Here is a 16,255-nt window from a genome sequence, read left to right as displayed (position 1 = left end):
GGGATGGCCCAACAATCTCCCCCTCCCGACTTAGATGGAGGGATGCGTCAGTCCTGACGCGCTTCTGCAAAACTCAAACTTTTGCTGTTGAACAACTTTGGTCAACATATCTGAAATGTTCTTGTTGGTGTGGATTTTCCTCAACTGGAAAAACTTCTTTGACACTGCATCTCGGATCCAATGATACCGATGATCAATGTGCTTAGTGCGAGGGTGATACATTGAATTTTTGCTCAAGTGAATAGCACTCTGACTATCACAATGTACCACATAATTTCCTTGCTTCACACCCAACTCTTGAACGAACCTTTGCAGCCATATCATTTCCTTGCCAGCTTCATTTGCTGCTAAGTACTCTGATTCTGTGGTGGATAATGCAACACACTTCTGTAACTTGGACTGCCATGACACAGCTCCCCCAGAAAATGTAAATAAGTATGCAGAAGTGGACTTTCGATTATCAAGGTCTCCTGCCAAATCTGCATCTGTAAAACCTTCCAAGATTGGTTCTGATCCACCAAAACATAAACACAACTTTGAGGTGCCCCTCAAATATTTGAGTATCCACTTGACAGCTTCCCAATGCTCTCTGCCAGGATTAGAAAGATATCTACTAACAACACCAACTGCATGTGCAATATCAGGGCGAGTGCATACCATGGCATACATAAGACTACCAACAGCTGACGAGTAAGGGATACCTGCCATCTTGTCTTTCTCCACTTGTGTAGTTGGACATGATAATCTGCTTAACTTGAAATGATTACCTAGAGGTGAGCTTACTGACTTAGCTTCTTTCATGTTGAACCTTTCAAGCACTCGTTCAACATACCTCTCCTGTGACAGCCATAATTTCTTCGCCTGCCTGTCACGAGTAATCTCCATGCCCAAAATCTGTTTAGCTGGCCCTAAGTCTTTCATATCAAATGACTTTGATAAATCTGCTTTCAACTTGCGAATCATAGAAACATCTTTGCCCACTATTAACATATCATCAACATAGAGCAACAAGATAATGAAGTTACCTCCAGTAAACCGCTGGAGATACACACATGGATCTGCATCAGTTCTCTTGTACCCATGACCCACCATGAATGAGTCAAATTTCTTATACCATTGCCTTGGCGCTTGCTTAAGCCCGTATAGACTTTTCTTCAACTTGCAAACCATGTGCTGCTTTCCCTCGACTTCGAAACCTTCTGGTTGCTCCATGTATATTTCTTCTTCCAAATCACCATGAAGAAATGCAGTTTTCACATCTAACTGCTCCACCTCAAGATCCATGCTAGCTGCCATGCCCAAAATGATTCTGATAGAAGTCATCTTGACAACTGGTGAGAAGATCTCATCAAAATCTATTCCTTCCTTCTGCCCAAAACCTTTCACTACCAAGCGAGCCTTGAACTTTGTCAACTGTTCATTCTCATCTCTCTTCAACTTGAACACCCATTTATTTTTGAGTGCTTTTCTGCCTTTAGGAAGCTCCACCAATTCATAGGTGTCATTCTTCAATAAGGACTCTATTTCAGACTTCATCGCCAACATCCACTTATCACAGTCTGCATGAGTCTTTGCCTCCTCAAAGCATTCAGGCTCTCCATCATTGGTCAACAGAATGTATCTGGAATATGGATCATCTCCATCACTAGTCACCAATATATACTGTGAAGAATGATACTTGGTATTTGGCTTTGGCTCTCTGTTGGATCTTCGAACTGGTACTTGGGCATTTTCTAGCTGCTCCCCCTGATTTGGCTCCCCCTGATCATTATCTTCAGGTTCTGCTGCTTCTGCTTCCGCCATATCAGGAACATCTTCATTTACCATATCTTGAGCTTTGTCACTAGGTTCTTCTTGAAACGGTGATGAATCGTATGTGAGCTGGTCTGCATGTTCTACTTCATTTTTGTCAAAATCCGCAATGGTTTGACCTTCATGGAACACCACATCTCTGCTTCTGAACAATTTCTTGGTCTTTGGATTCCACAATCGGTAGCCCATCTCTTCATTGCCATATCCAAGAAAGATACACGGCATGGCCTTGTCATCCAGCTTTGATCTTTGCTCCTTTGGCACATGTGCAAATGCTTTGCACCCAAACACCCTCAAGTGGGAATATGAAGCGCTTCTACCGGTCCATACGCCTTCGGGAGTCTCCAAGCCCAACGGTACACATGGTGTTCGGTTAATAAGGTAACATGCAGTTGTCATTGCTTCGCCCCAAAACTTCTTTGTCAGGTTGGCCGTCTTCAGCATGCTTCTCACTTTTTCTAGAATGGTGCGGTTCATCCTCTCTGCGACACCATTATGTTGTGGGGTGCCAGGAATTGTCTTCACGTGTTTGATGCCATGCTTCGAACAATAATCTCTGAACTCGTTCGAAGTATATTCTCCTCCATTGTCACTACGGATACATTTGAGGGATCTTCCTGTCTCCCTTTCCACCATGGCATGAAATTCCTTAAAGGTTTGAAACACCTGGTCTTTTGATTTCAACAAATAAACCCAAACCTTTCGTGAAGCATCATCAATATAAGTGACAAAATATTTATTATGGCCTACTGATTCAACTTCCATGGGGCCACATACATCTGAGTGTACTAGGTCTAATACATTTTCTTTCCTCGTAAATGTTCTTGTGAAACTAACTTTATGTTGTTTACCAAATAAACAATAATCACAAGAGTCAAGTGAGGTACCTTTGGCAAAGGGAATTAGAGACTTCTTTGCCAAAACTTGCAATCCCTTCTCACTCATATGACCTAGTCGCTTGTGCCATAGACTTGGAGAAGAGTCGTCTGCAACATTCAATTCTCCTTTGCATATTTTGCCATATGTCTTATAGAGGATGCAACACATCTTCCCTCTAGCAATCACCAACGATCCCTTGGTAAGCCTCCACTTTTGATCACCTCCATGATGATGAAACCCTTGTCGGTCAAGCACACCGGTTGACATCAAATTGAGACGTAGACCCGGAACATATCTAACATCTTTTAACATAAGCTTGTTACCCAAATCGGTCTCAAAACAAATATCTCCAATTCCTGAAATCTTGGAGTAACCATCATTGCCCATCTTCACCCTCCCAAAGTCACCGCCTTGGTATGTAGTGAAGTACTCCAAGTGTGGAGTAGCATGGAAAGAGGCTCCAGAATCAACGACCCATGCAACACCGGAACAATCATCAACATGTAAGCATTCACCTTCAAGACAAAGGAACTCACATTCATCATGAGACACGGAAGCTGCAGTGTTTCTCGTGTCATCGTTCGGTTGATGAGTATTGCCATCTCGACCCTCCTTCGGATCCTTCTTCAATTTGTTGCAATTCTTCTTCATGTGGCCAAAAATACCACAATGATGGCATTTTCCATTGAATCTTGTTCTGGATCTGCTCATACTTCTTCCATGGCCTTTGGGTCCTCTGCTTTTGCTCCTTCCTCTATGCTCCGTCACAAAGACTTGGCTATTGTCCGAGCTTGAAGATTTTCTTCTTGTTTCTTCATTCAACATGTTATTTTTAACATTATCCATAGACAATACACCATCTGGAGCAGAATTACTTACAGTTACAACAAAGGTCTCCCAATTGTCCGGCAATGATCCCAATAGCAACAAGGCTTGCAACTCGTCATCAATCTTCATGTCCATCGTGGCCAATTGATTGATTGTACTTTGGAAGTTGTTGAGGTGCTCGGTCACTCTAACACCATCTTTGTACTTCATGTTTACGAGCTCCTTGATTAGAAATGCTTTCTTGGCAGCAGTCTTCTTCTCGAACAAGGACGTCAACTTCAGCCATAATTCACGTGCATTGGTTTCATTAGACACATGGTGGAATACACTGTCATCCACCCATTCGCGGATGTAACCGATGGCTTTGCGGTTCATCTTAGTCCAAGTCGGAACTGAAGTTCCTTCCGGCTTGGCCGCCTCTCCTACGATTGGCTCATGCAAATCTTTGCAATAGAGAATATCCTCCATTCTCGGCTTCCATGTAATCCAATTAGAGTGGTTGAGTCGGATCATGGTACTCCGTGAACTTTCCATTCTAGCACCTTACGAACCAAGTGCTCTGATACCACTGTTGGGAAAATTAATAGAATGGAAATAATAACTCCAACCACAAAAGGATAATATGCAAAGAAATAAAACGAGTAAAGGAAAGTGAACACCAGAAATAACGTGGTTCAGCAAAATGCCTACGTCCACGGAGCAGCAACAACAAGAACTTCCACTATGATAATGTGGGTACAAGAGATACACAACTTCAAGAACAACTACTTGAAGGAAACTCTCTTTCACACTTGTTTTGCTACCTAACCACAACTACACTCTCAACATGTAGTAAAACACTCTTCACTCTCTACTTGGATGAAGATGTTTTTCTCACACAGTTTGTAGGTTGGGCTCTCGGCCTCTTTTCTGCACTCTCCTCTTCCTTTCTTGTTCTTGTACTTCTTCGACTGCCGATATGGGATTATATATATCCCACACTCTCTCTCCAGCTCTCTCTCCAATGCCGGCTGCAGGTTTTTCTCTTTTCCCTATCTTCTGCTACTTTTCTTTCCCTGTCTTCTGCAACTTTTCTTTCCCTGTCTTCTGCAGCATGCTTTTCCCTTTTTGTCTGCCGCTTTTTTTATCTTGCTTTCTTTCTTTGCCTCCCACGTTCTTCTTCCTCCAATTAAGGAGGGATGGCCCAACAATATTGATTGGAGCGAGGAATTGTTCATTGTTGTCAAATTGATTGGGATTGACATCTGAACATAATGAAATAGAATCGTTTGGGATCTGGGTTTTCTGGATGTTGTTTGGTGCAACTAGATATAATGCATGCAATAAATTGATGAAATTGAAAAATAATTGCGTTCTGATTAATTAATTTTTCAAGATTGAAGAATGAAAACTATTCAAACGTATGATAAAATAGTGAGGAATTATTGTCAAATTGATTTGCTCCAATCAATCTCATATCAGAATAGGGTGGCAATTTTTAATTGTCGTTGGAGCTGAAACTTGGTTTGAAATAGACATTTCTATGTGTCTCTCTTAGTATGGATGATTAGTTTATAATGGCAGGAAGTCATTCCACGCTGGACAAAGGGTAAAGAAAACAGAAATTAAGTTCCATCCCTTTTTTGCCCGGGTCTAGAAGAAAATGCATAATTCTTAGCTTTAGAGTTCCCATCGGAAAAGTAAAAGTGTCTTAGATTAGCTTATGAGGAATGAAAGCAAAGGCACTTCCAAACTCATTTGCCATGCCGAGTGGCTAAAATGAGAAGAGGAGTATCAATATGTTGTTATGTGTTTAAAAATTTGTGTTTTGGCCGTTGACACTGCTGTTAACAGTTTCACACAATATGTTGTACCGCATTGGTGTTCAATGCTTTGAGGTTATGCCAAGAACATACCTGATACCTTGATCGGATTACTGCAATGCACCCTTTCACTTACCTTAAAGCATTGAAATTTTTGGATTGAGAAAAAAGTTGCAGCTCAAACCCCAGCCTTGTAATGTACTTCTGAATTCAGGCAAGCTAATACCCCGAAAGGTCCCCTCAAGTTTCCAAGGCTAACTGCATTCCATGAAAGCCTTTGAACCCCCAAAGTTGGGCTAAATTTCAATTCTATCAGTAGTGATGCTGATGCAGCTTATGGTTTTGCTATCAGAAACTCAAATGGAATTGTTCTACCTCCTTGTTAGTGCCAAAGTAACTAGAAGGAATCGCCTTACAATGGTCTTGCTGCTGCTCTAAACGAAGATTAAGTGGAAGGAGACTCTATCAATGATTCTTCTTGAGTACATCAATGATTAAAATGCTGTCTCCTTGGAGATTAAAGTGATTGTAAGAGACACCAAAACCCTTTGCTATTGTTTTGTACACAATTTTCTTTAAACATGTTTTCAGTGAAGCTAACTTTACAGTGGACGCTTTTTGCCAAATCGGCCATGATCTGTAAAGAAGTAGATGCGGGCAGAATGGGCTTTCCAAAGCATTGTTCAAGCCTTCCAACTTTAATTTCTTCAGTGCCTCATGTTCCAGAGGCTTCTCATCGTAGCTGTTTGTTCTAAACGTCTAGTCTTAGTTCTCTAACAATATGAGTCTGTAAGTTTGTATCTTTTTATAGTCAGGAATGTGATTTCTGAAGTCAACTGAAGAGCTTGAAGTTTAATTGAAAAGTTGCTCACTTCATTTGTTATCAGCGGTAGCTATTTTTCCAGTATGAAAATATGAATGAAAGAATGCAACCCAAACCAACCTCCTAAAAGAACATTAGTTAATACAATTATTCCAGATTTCCAAGTGCAAATTTCACAGGCAATAATTTAGGAGTCAGGCAAATTTCATTTCATCTGAAATGAAGGATCGATGTTCAACAGGAAATGGAAATAAAGCTTGTACAATGATATGAAATCCTAAGGGCATAACGAGCAACCCTAGAAATGAAATACAAACAGGTAGATTTCATACAGAGATACATGACTACCACATACACTACTGATCAGATCAGAGTACTGAGAGAAGTTAAGCCTAAGCCGCCTTCTTAGGGGACTTGGTGGCTTTGGATGGAGACTTTGGCTCCTTCGCAGCCGTCTTCCCAGAGTTCTTTGGCAGAAGCACAGGGTTGATGTTGGGAAGCACACCACCATGAGCAATTGTCACACCAGCAAGCAGCTTTCCGAGTTCTTCATCATTCCTCACAGCCAATAGCACGTGCCTTGGGATTATGCGATTCTTCTTGTTGTCTCTGGCAGCATTTCCAGCCAATTCCAAAACCTAAGCAAAACAGTCTTGTCAGTTCTCACCAACTTATAGTACTTGCTTCATGCTATATACAAAGATGTGCTTGCAGCTCTAAATGGGATAGATACCCAAGTCTAAAAAATTTAGGCACGCATAAACCACATTATATAGAACCCTAGAAATAAAGCAACTTAGCCATCAATCGCATATTAAATTTACATTCTCAAATTGCAGGGATCTTCTTTCAAGAAATATACGAAACGGATACATGTGGGCCCAACTTTGAATGCGATTCAATGATACGAATCATCCATTTGTTAGGTCTATATTCACAGATCATCTTTACTAAAAATCTACCAAATCGGCAATCATTTAGTTATTCAACTATGTCCACATAAATAGATGAACACTATATTTCCGAAAATACAGAAATAACCACTACAACAGCCAAATCGATCAACAATTTCAAATTCTGCTTGTTGTTGAAAGATTGACTCTTAAATGGGGATCTAAAACACAGGAAGCTCAGATCTTTGACTCAAATTGCCGGGTGGCCCCAACTATGCGATCCCTTTCGATTCCTATCAACAAAAGGGATCCTGCTAACAACTCATCCTTTTTCAAAAATTGAGGAAATGCAAGCATGCAACCCAAATTCAAACCTAATATATTAGCTCAGCTACATACTAAAGTTAAACAACCTAAATTCCAGAGGGCCAATTTCAATGTCAATTTGAAGTAATTCACATATTACAGAACTCCCAAAACCTAACCAAGATGAACATTCACAGTTGAAGTAAGCTAAGCTGATCCCCAATGAAGTTAATTAGCTCTATAATCACAAACCCCTAACTTTTCCTCTCCAATTCTCCCACATTTCCAAACCAACCACACAGATCTCAACTTCCAATCAAAACGCACACACCCTAACAACACTAAGCAACTGATCAGCTGAATCAAAAACAGAGAAGAAGCTTCAAAAGTGAAATTACCTCAGCAGCAAGGTACTCGAGCACAGCAGCAAGGTAAACCGGAGCTCCGGATCCGACCCGCTGAGCGTACCGGCCATTCTTCAAGTACCGGCCGATTCTTCCGACGGGGAACTGCAGTCCGGCTTTGGTCGACCGGGTCACCGGCTTCTTCTTGGGACCGCCGGCCTTCCTGCCTCCGGCGCCCTTCTTGAACTTGCCTCCGGTCTCCATAGCTCAAACCTCGGCCTGGAATTAAACAGAGAAAAAGTAATAAAGTAAAATTTGAGGGGAGTGGAGCTCAGACTCGAGAGTATAAATATATGGTTATATACTGGGTATGGTTAGAGCATCAACCATGGTTTGGAGGTCGGGGAAGGTGGGCCGTTGGATTGGTGAGATCGACGGCTGTGGGAGAAACTGAGTTGGCGATGCACGAGTATGGTGAGGTTGGACAAAGGGAGTGAAAATAGTGACAAAGACGCTGGTCACATGGTGGTGCTCCAAATGTTGATAATTGGGCCCACTGTTTCATTCATTTCCAATGCCGGTCGTTTTGTTCACTTAGTCTTGTCGTTTCAAGAGGTTTTTTAAATATTTTTACTTTTTACTCTTTTTTTTCTTTCTACGAAGTAAAAGTGTTGATAAGAAAAGATTAGTACAGCAGAACAATGAGAAGAAACAAAGAAGGGAAGAAATTTGTTTTAGAATTATGTTCATCTACTGTACAGTAAAATATCGATGTATCAAGTAGATTAATTTTATTCAGAAGTAAAATAACTTTCTTCATTAATAAATTAGTATGTGACTAATTCTAAAGGAAGTTTTACAGATGCAAAAGTCGACTTAATTCGATACAGTATTAGACTAATTTATATAGAAATAAAATAGTCACATACTAGTCTACTGATGAATGGAGCTAGTCTTCTTCTTAATCAAATTAATCTACTTGATGTATCGGTATATTGATGTACCGTAAAACTTTCTTTAAGAGTCTAATCATTGCATTCATTTGTTGTGTTTGTATGTCTAGCTTACTGAAATTAACTAATTTCAAATGGGACTCGAACACTTGACCTCCTAAATGAGAAGTCATTGTCTTGCCACCCCACCAAATACACACTCATATTTCCATCTTAATTGATTTTTGCCATCTTTGAAAAAGAAAAAAAAAAACATTAAAAAAAATTGAATACGAGAAGTGGTGTTCGTTTTACTATCACGCTTAATAGGCTTAGACTTCTGTCCTCCATCTACAAAACTTTTGTTGGCATTCAACAAAATCGTTTTCGTTCCCAGTAAACACTAATCTTAGAATCACACAGTTACATTGTGAATTTCAGAATCTCCAGGGCATGATATGAGGTTGATAAAACCCTGTTCCGCCACCACCAAATGAACATTACAGAGCTCAAAGTAACTGAAGTAATCGGGATAAACCCTCTCTATTTTTCACCCGGTTTGTGCAAAACTCGACATTATAAGGTTCATTAATTAGCTCTTTAAGATCAAAAGTAACCTTTTCTAAGCCTCTTAAATCATCTATAAAAGTACCAACGACACTAGGAAACCAACAAATTCCAGATCCAGAAGAACACAAGCAACCACAGTTTATACACAAAAGCCTTTAATCATAGGTTAAAAGTACCAATCCAAATGCAAACAAGCCAGGCCAACACAAATCGGTCCAACAACATAAGCAATATACATTATACATAAAAATAATAATCAGATCACCACACTGGGTCAGGACCTGCATGGACACACATCGAGTAGCAGACTATTACAAGTTTTTCAAGTCACCAATCAACAAAACCAGTTCGTGAAAATTATTTATGTACAATGCAGCAGGATGAGAGATGTTCCGAAAAATATGTTGCTCACAAGGCTTCTGCAACTGGGTAATGCATGTTGGTGAGCGAATTTTTCAAGAAGGAACTCCCACAATAAGAAGGTGGTTCTCGGCTGCCAACAAAATCACCAAATTCATCGTTTCTGTCAGATATCATTTCGCGGGGATCCAGAGATCTGTGACCCCTCTCAGAAGCCCCACCTTTACGATACTGCTTCTTGTCCTTTCCTCTTGAAGTGTTGCTCCTTTGCCCCTTCTTTCCATCTCTCTTCCAATTTTTCTTGTTTTTAGACTTCTGCTGTTTGTTGCTTTTAACTGTGTGCGACATCAACGTAACCGGGGGATCATACACATCGGGGGCCCATTTGACTGTGAGTTTCCCAGTAGATAAACCCTCTTTCTCTCTACTGCCTTTCATAGCAGAAAGAAGCTTCAAAGGAGACTGCACAAAGCATAAAACAAATAATCAATTAACCCAAGACCTGAGGAAGCTCTTCCATTATTGTATATCGTATTACAAGAGAGATAGGGACAATCGATGTATCCAAATCTGATACCCAAATTTCTCTTCTACTGTAGACCATCACAATATTTCTTTCCAAGTAGCCAGTTCAAGCCATCCAAAACTACTTGAAGACAGCATAATGATCTACTTTCCATATCAAAATTATCAATTACAAAAGTCTTGTCTATTTAAAGATAAACTAATTCTAGTTTCTACCTTCCCTTTAGGTTTAAACTGTAATCAGAGAATCATTCATCTTGTAACTGATACAGGAAAGTAGCTTTTAGAACAATCAAGATATGCTAGATAACGACTTAATGAGGACATGGGGAAAGGCTACTGAATATAACAAGAAAACCAATATAATAGAACGATTCACATACACAAATGAATAGGGAAATGTAGAATGTGAAATGTATGGAGCCAGGTAGACTCTACTAGTAGCTCATGATCCTAACAACACTTAAATCAGAATCCTAGTGATTGAATGGGAAAACAAAACATGAAAACATAGTATCAAAGAAAGTAAAGGTATCCTAGCAGATCAACAGACTTCACCAAAGAACATTCAAAACTTACGGGCAAAGACACTGAGCGTGAGTAGCCTTGGTTATAATGTTCCTCCCCGAATAGCCAACGCAAAGCTGTTTCAGGTTCCTCCTCTTCCGCATCTGAGGAACCATCAGGAGGCAGCACCAAATTAGTAGTAGGAAAGGTTGCACATTTGTTCAAGCACATTGGCTTGCATGTTCCCTCATGTTCTTTAGGACTCGCGCATGTGTTTCCCTTCTCCATGCCGCTAATATCATCCCTATTAGAAGCATGTTCCACATCTCCATCAATTTTAACATCAAAGGACTCTTTTCCAACATCTTTGCCATTCAATGACTCCTCTCCAGCTTCTTTGATATTCAAGGACTCGCCGAGAGAAATTTCAAGGTTCCGTACCAAATCCTGGCAGAGAGAGCTACTAGGATGTTGCTTTTGGCTCGCAGAGCACTGCAAACCCAGAGAGCAGCCTACATCTTGCAACACCGACTTACCACAAAGAGAGCTAATGTCCATCTACAATATCAAATTCTACATAATTCCAATAACGCCCAAGTTAGTTCGACTAATACCAGGTCACACATATATAAATTAACCGAGGATAAATTCATAAAGTAATAATACGACCATTCAGAACAACAAGTTCATAAGCTCATAACAATCTTAGCCATGTAATTTAACCTGAAAGTGACACAAAATACATAAAAGTTAAGATCTTTACCTCGTAAAAATCTAGAGCTACAAAACCCTTGAGATCAAGAACTCAAAAAACCGAAATGAGAGCTTTCTGAGCTTTAGAAATTCCTCGATCCCAAAACCTCCAACGATTTCTCTACCAAAAAACTTCTCAAAATCCAACTGAGGAAAGAGCGACTAAAAACCTAATGTTAACTAAGATTGCCGCGCCGATCACCTTTTTCGAGACGTTTCAGACGATGAGAGCATGAGCCGCCGTGCAAAGAAGTCAAAGAAGAGACCGAGGGTCGAAGAAGGAGTTGACCGGGCACCGAAGGCATTTCTTAATGCTCTCCGAAACCCTAAGCCCGTGCGTTATCCAGATCGGGAAGCAATGGCGAACAAGAAAAAGCTAGCTTTTTTTTTTCTGCGTGGGGTCGGAATCGAAAGGGGGTTTAGTTCAGAGCATCGAGAAGAACGAAACGAAACGATCGGGTCGGGTTATCGGGTCACAGAATCATAGTCGGACGAGATCGGCGAAACGGATCAGAGGAAGAAGAGAGGATCGGATTCGGATAGAGGGGGATTTTGGGGGTTTTGGTTGTTTGTTTATAGGGAGAAGAAGACGGGATATTTGGGTCAAAATGGACCCGATACATGTGGCGGTTTGTGGGATCGAATCAGGGACGTCCACGTTGCCACCTCGGATTCCTATCGGTCGGTCAATCAAGAGGGGAGATTTTTAGGTGGATTGGGCCAGGTCAACGTTCGGCTTAGACCCGCATTAGATTTTTGTCTCTCACAAAATTTACGGATAGATTTTTGTTGTTGTCCAAAATAGGGCAGTGTTTATTACACGTTTTCCTTTTCTTCTTCTTTACGCGAATAAAGGTCCGAGAAAAATGATAAAGAAAGATAAGATAAAAGAGTTTTTAGATCCTTTACCTAGTTGAATAGTCACTTTTTTATTTTTCTCCATTTTTTACGCCGAATAAATATCCGAGAAAAATAAAATAGATAAATTAAATGTGTTTTTACTTTTTGTACCAAAAAAAAAAAGTTTACTTTGTCAACAAGTCATGTTTAGTAGTCTAAAAGCGCTCATTGTTTATTACACGTTTTTTCTTCTTCTTTTTTTACACCGAATAAATATCCGAAAAAGAATGAAGAAGATAAAATGAAGGAGTTTTCAGTTTTTAATAGGGCTGGGCACGGGACGGGACGGGACGAAATTCTGGTGATCCCGGACCCGGACCCGGAAATAAAACTCGGGACGGGACGGGACGGGACGGCACTTTTTGAGAATTGATCCCGACCATCCCGAACCCGAACGGGACCGGGACGGGACCGGGACGGGACCGGGACGGGACCGGGACGGGACCGGGACGGGACCGGGACATCCCGAAAGGAAAAAAAAAAAAAAAATCTCCTGCAATTTCATCAATTTCCCTGTTTTGCATTTCTACATTTCCATTAAAGCAAGCTACAACTCAAAGAAGACCAAAGTATCAAAGCAAGTTGCAACTAAAGCTAATGCATTTCTACATTTCCATTAAAGCAAGCTGCAACTAAACCTAAACAAGAAGAAAAACATCATATAATAAGCAAACTGCAACTCAAAGAACTGAAAGAAGACCAAATCTGCATAATTTAATAATCCATTACAGTTCACAATTTGACACTTCATTGAAAATGTGCACACAACTAAATGAATTGAACAAAGTTCAAACATCTATCACATTACTAGCTGCCCCAAGCTTTCCCTTGCCTTTTGCTCTTGGATTTGGAGCTGGACATACATTGGTTTTGCTAGATGCAGTGCTTTCATGCTCTAAAAAAAAAAGAGTTAGTAAATGCCAATGCAGTGAAAATGCTGAAAACAGTCAAACACATGTAAAAACTACAACAGTTCATACCTTGCTCAACTTCTTCATAAAACTCGAGGTTTTCAATTGAGCAATCATCAACAACCTCTGCAATATCATCACCTAGCAACCAGTTCTGCATGCAAATCAGTCCCTCCACTGTTCTAGGAGTTAATGAGCTCCTAAAACAGTCAATCACTCTGCCTCCTGTTGAAAAACAAGACTCGGAGGCTACTGTGGAGGTTTGGATTCCAAGAACATCCCTTGCTATTGCTGCCAAGACTGGAAACTTGCAACCATTTATCTTCCACCAGCACAGGATGTCAAAGCAATCTTCATCATCAGTTGGGTCCAATGGAGCATCCAGGTACTGATCCACTTCATGTGCTATGACTGCCTCACTGCTTTCTTGAACAACCTTCTTCCAATTATTAAGCAGCTGGCCTCTAACTCCTCCTCTGCTGTGGTTGCTTCTACTTGTAAGTGTGCTAGATGAAGAGCCTGGAGACTGCTGCCTTTGCAAGTGTCTACCTCCATCTACAACCATGACATACTAAGACAAAAAAGACAGAAATTAATATATCATTTTAAACCAAGTAAGCAACTGAATTTCAAATAATGGAAGTAGTGTATACCTGATCATATAGAGCAAATAGAAGCGTTTTAATTTCCAAGGTTCTTCTCTGCACTTCATCATCATCTAAACCTTCAGTTTGAAAGGTGTGAGTCACATTCTTCAACTTGAACCTTGCATCTAATACAAGGCCAATGATGACCATGTGATTGATTTCATGAAATGAACCATAGTACTTGAACCATCTAGATCTCATGTTGGCTGCCATATCGATCAAAATTATCTCAGTTTCTGATCCAGTAGGCATCTGAGGTCCCAAAAGCATGTTATCTATGTTTTTTTCCATGGTAATCACATCATGGAAAGTTGTGTGCACAGTGGGGTGCAATGATGCACTAACCCTCAATGTGACATCGTAGAACACTCTTAGAAACTCCACAAACACCTCAGCCTTCTGCCAATCTTCCACTTGTGGAGGTCCAACCCTATTTCTCTTATTCTTGCTTGGTATAAGATTTCCATCTTCATCATATTCTTCATCTGGTTCCTTGAAGTAGTTCGCAAAACTGCTATCTTCATCTTCAGCCATCAATGTAAATGCTTTCTTGAACTTCAAAGATGCTTCCATCATTAGATAGGTGCTGTTCCACCTAGTTGGGACATCCAAACACACAAGTCCCTTACAAGGAATTTTCTCTCTCTCCACAGTCTTCTTAAAAAAATCCAATCGTTTTGGAGAAGATCTCACAAACTTTACTGCATTCCTAATTGCTAAAACAGACTTTTGCAACCTCTTTAAGCCATGCCCCACTATTAAGTTAGTGATGTGAGCAGTGCATCTCACATGCATGTATTTGCCACTCAAAATCTGCTCGTACGATGCAGAATTGTTCATTCTAGACACAAGCCACTCTAAAGCAGACTTGTTTGCAGAGGCATTATCAACTGTAAGGCACATGACTTTCTCAATTCCCCACTGCACTAAACATGACTCAATAAGCTTCCCTATTGTTGCCCCTTGATGATTTTGAATCACACAGAAATTAATGACCCTCTTGTGCATTTTCCAATCTATGTCAATAAAATGGGCAGTAAGCACCATGTAATTGACATTTTGAACACTAGTCCAAGTATCGGTGGTTAGACTCAACCTATACTTCCTCAAAGTCTTCTTCAAATCCTTCTTTGAAGTATCATACATACTTAGAAAGATCCTACACAATTTCCTTCTAGAGGGAACATCAAAAAGAGGACAGACTTTAATACAAAATCTGTTAAAGCCTATCTTCTCCACAAAACTAAAAGGCAGCTCATCAATGACAATCATCTCTACACAAGCTTCTAAATAATCATCTTGATTATAAGGTACTATGGTCAGTTTATTGCCCTTAAATTTATCGCCGACAAGATTTTTCTGTGACTTATCCATATTAGGAGGATAATATCTACACTTTTGGTTAATGTGCCTAATCATACCAGAAGTGCCATTAGAACTTTCAATAGCAAAATCACCAACCTTTCCCCTAGGACAGTAGATGCAATAAGCTCTCTTATGAACTATCTCAATGTCTTTTCCGCTAGCATCTTTAGCATGTTCAATCTTATCATACACTTTAAAATGGTCCCAAACAAAGCTACGCTTTATACCTGATTTTTCAGAAGGAGCCTCACCTACAGATGCTGCGGCTTCACTTCCAGAAGGTTGACTTGCAGCAGGTTCACTTACAACTTCATGTTGGCTTGCAGCTTCGAGCAGTGGAGGAGAAGCCGGTGATGTGGCTGTTGAAGAATCCTCAAGACCAGAAGCACCTGGTCGAGGTCGAGCAGTTTTCTTCTCCCTAGCCATCAGCTTCTTGAAGGTAGAAAACAATAGACTACAAAACAACAACTTCACCAGAATCAAAATACTGGAAAAGCAACAAACAAATAATGCATTAATTCAAAATTATCACTCCTAACAGGAAACTAGGAACAGAAGATAAAAACCGAAAAACAAAATTCTATTAGATTCCAAAAGTGGGAACAAACAAAAACAGATCCTTTTCTCAGACAATTGTAAAGTACCTCATCACCATTAAATTTCCAGAAGTTCTTAGTTATTAAACCAAAAGCCTCTTTTAATTCAGGAAAACGAAAACAGGCAACGTAATACCTTACTGCAGCCTATATAATCATCAATGATGACTACTGGCTTTCCCTCAGACAGACTGGATACCTCAAGGTAGAAAACAATAGACTACAAAACAAAATTCAGGAGATGCTGTACAACCAGTCAGACACAAAATGCAAAATTCACTTCAAAACCCCAAATGCTCTTCTTATTCTTCTTCTACATTTAGAGAGTGCAATTCAGATTCTACATTTAGAAGCACAACAACATTGAAGCATCTGAGTTCTTGCTTAACTCACTCTTCAACTCTAAAAATCCAATTGTTAAGCGTAAGTATCAAAATTTCACAAAACCCACTGACCCAATCGAACAAATTTCACAAAATCCACTGACCCAATCGATCTTCAC

At 40.1% G+C, this 16,255-nt stretch overlaps 3 protein-coding genes across 3 annotated transcripts; all 3 read right to left on the bottom strand.

The window, feature by feature from the left end:
- Positions 1-6,315: 6,315 nt before the first annotated feature.
- LOC112191903 (histone H2A) lies at positions 6,316-8,018 on the bottom strand. Its single transcript, XM_024331384.2, has 2 exons — positions 7,742-8,018; positions 6,316-6,782 (listed from the first exon to the last, which is right to left on the bottom strand). Exons 1-2 carry the CDS (start codon positions 7,949-7,951, stop codon positions 6,537-6,539), a joined length of 456 nt encoding a protein of 151 aa, XP_024187152.1. The 5' UTR covers positions 7,952-8,018; the 3' UTR covers positions 6,316-6,536.
- Positions 8,019-9,302: 1,284 nt separating this feature from the next.
- Positions 9,303-11,906, bottom strand: LOC112191902. The gene is made up of 3 exons (XM_024331383.2): positions 11,345-11,906; positions 10,654-11,154; positions 9,303-10,011 (listed from the first exon to the last, which is right to left on the bottom strand). Exons 2-3 carry the CDS (start codon positions 11,137-11,139, stop codon positions 9,598-9,600), a joined length of 900 nt encoding a protein of 299 aa, XP_024187151.1. The 5' UTR covers positions 11,140-11,154; positions 11,345-11,906; the 3' UTR covers positions 9,303-9,597.
- Positions 11,907-12,990: 1,084 nt separating this feature from the next.
- On the bottom strand, positions 12,991-15,616 carry LOC112193556 (zinc finger BED domain-containing protein RICESLEEPER 2). Its single transcript, XM_024333743.2, has 3 exons — positions 13,799-15,616; positions 13,215-13,716; positions 12,991-13,129 (listed from the first exon to the last, which is right to left on the bottom strand). Exons 1-3 carry the CDS (start codon positions 15,581-15,583, stop codon positions 13,023-13,025), a joined length of 2,394 nt encoding a protein of 797 aa, XP_024189511.1. The 5' UTR covers positions 15,584-15,616; the 3' UTR covers positions 12,991-13,022.
- Between the last annotated feature and the right edge of the window lie 639 nt (positions 15,617-16,255).

This window comes from Rosa chinensis, chromosome 3, assembly GCF_002994745.2.
Source record: "Rosa chinensis cultivar Old Blush chromosome 3, RchiOBHm-V2, whole genome shotgun sequence".
NCBI classification, from domain to species: Eukaryota; Viridiplantae; Streptophyta; class Magnoliopsida; order Rosales; family Rosaceae; genus Rosa; species Rosa chinensis.
This window is presented reverse-complemented; position numbering and strand designations above follow the sequence as displayed.

What these genes read in the sequence shown, in the direction of transcription:
- LOC112191902 (XM_024331383.2), bottom strand. Translation starts at nt 11,139, where the DNA reads ATGGACATTAGCTCTCTTTGTGGTAAGTCGGTGTTGCAAGATGTAGGC. An exon ending in CACGCTCAGTGTCTTTGCCC is followed by an intron (nt 10,012 to 10,653) that starts GTAAGTTTTGAA and finishes TGCTTTGTGCAG; the next exon opens with TCTCCTTTGAAGCTTCTTTC.
- LOC112193556 (XM_024333743.2), bottom strand. Translation starts at nt 15,583, where the DNA reads ATGGCTAGGGAGAAGAAAACTGCTCGACCTCGACCAGGTGCTTCTGGT. An exon ending in TATTTGCTCTATATGATCAG is followed by an intron (nt 13,717 to 13,798) that starts GTATACACTACT and finishes TTTTTGTCTTAG; the next exon opens with TATGTCATGGTTGTAGATGG. An exon ending in TTATGAAGAAGTTGAGCAAG is followed by an intron (nt 13,130 to 13,214) that starts GTATGAACTGTT and finishes TTTTTTTTTTAG; the next exon opens with AGCATGAAAGCACTGCATCT.
- LOC112191903 (XM_024331384.2), bottom strand. Translation starts at nt 7,951, where the DNA reads ATGGAGACCGGAGGCAAGTTCAAGAAGGGCGCCGGAGGCAGGAAGGCC. An exon ending in TCGAGTACCTTGCTGCTGAG is followed by an intron (nt 6,783 to 7,741) that starts GTAATTTCACTT and finishes TGTTTTGCTTAG; the next exon opens with GTTTTGGAATTGGCTGGAAA.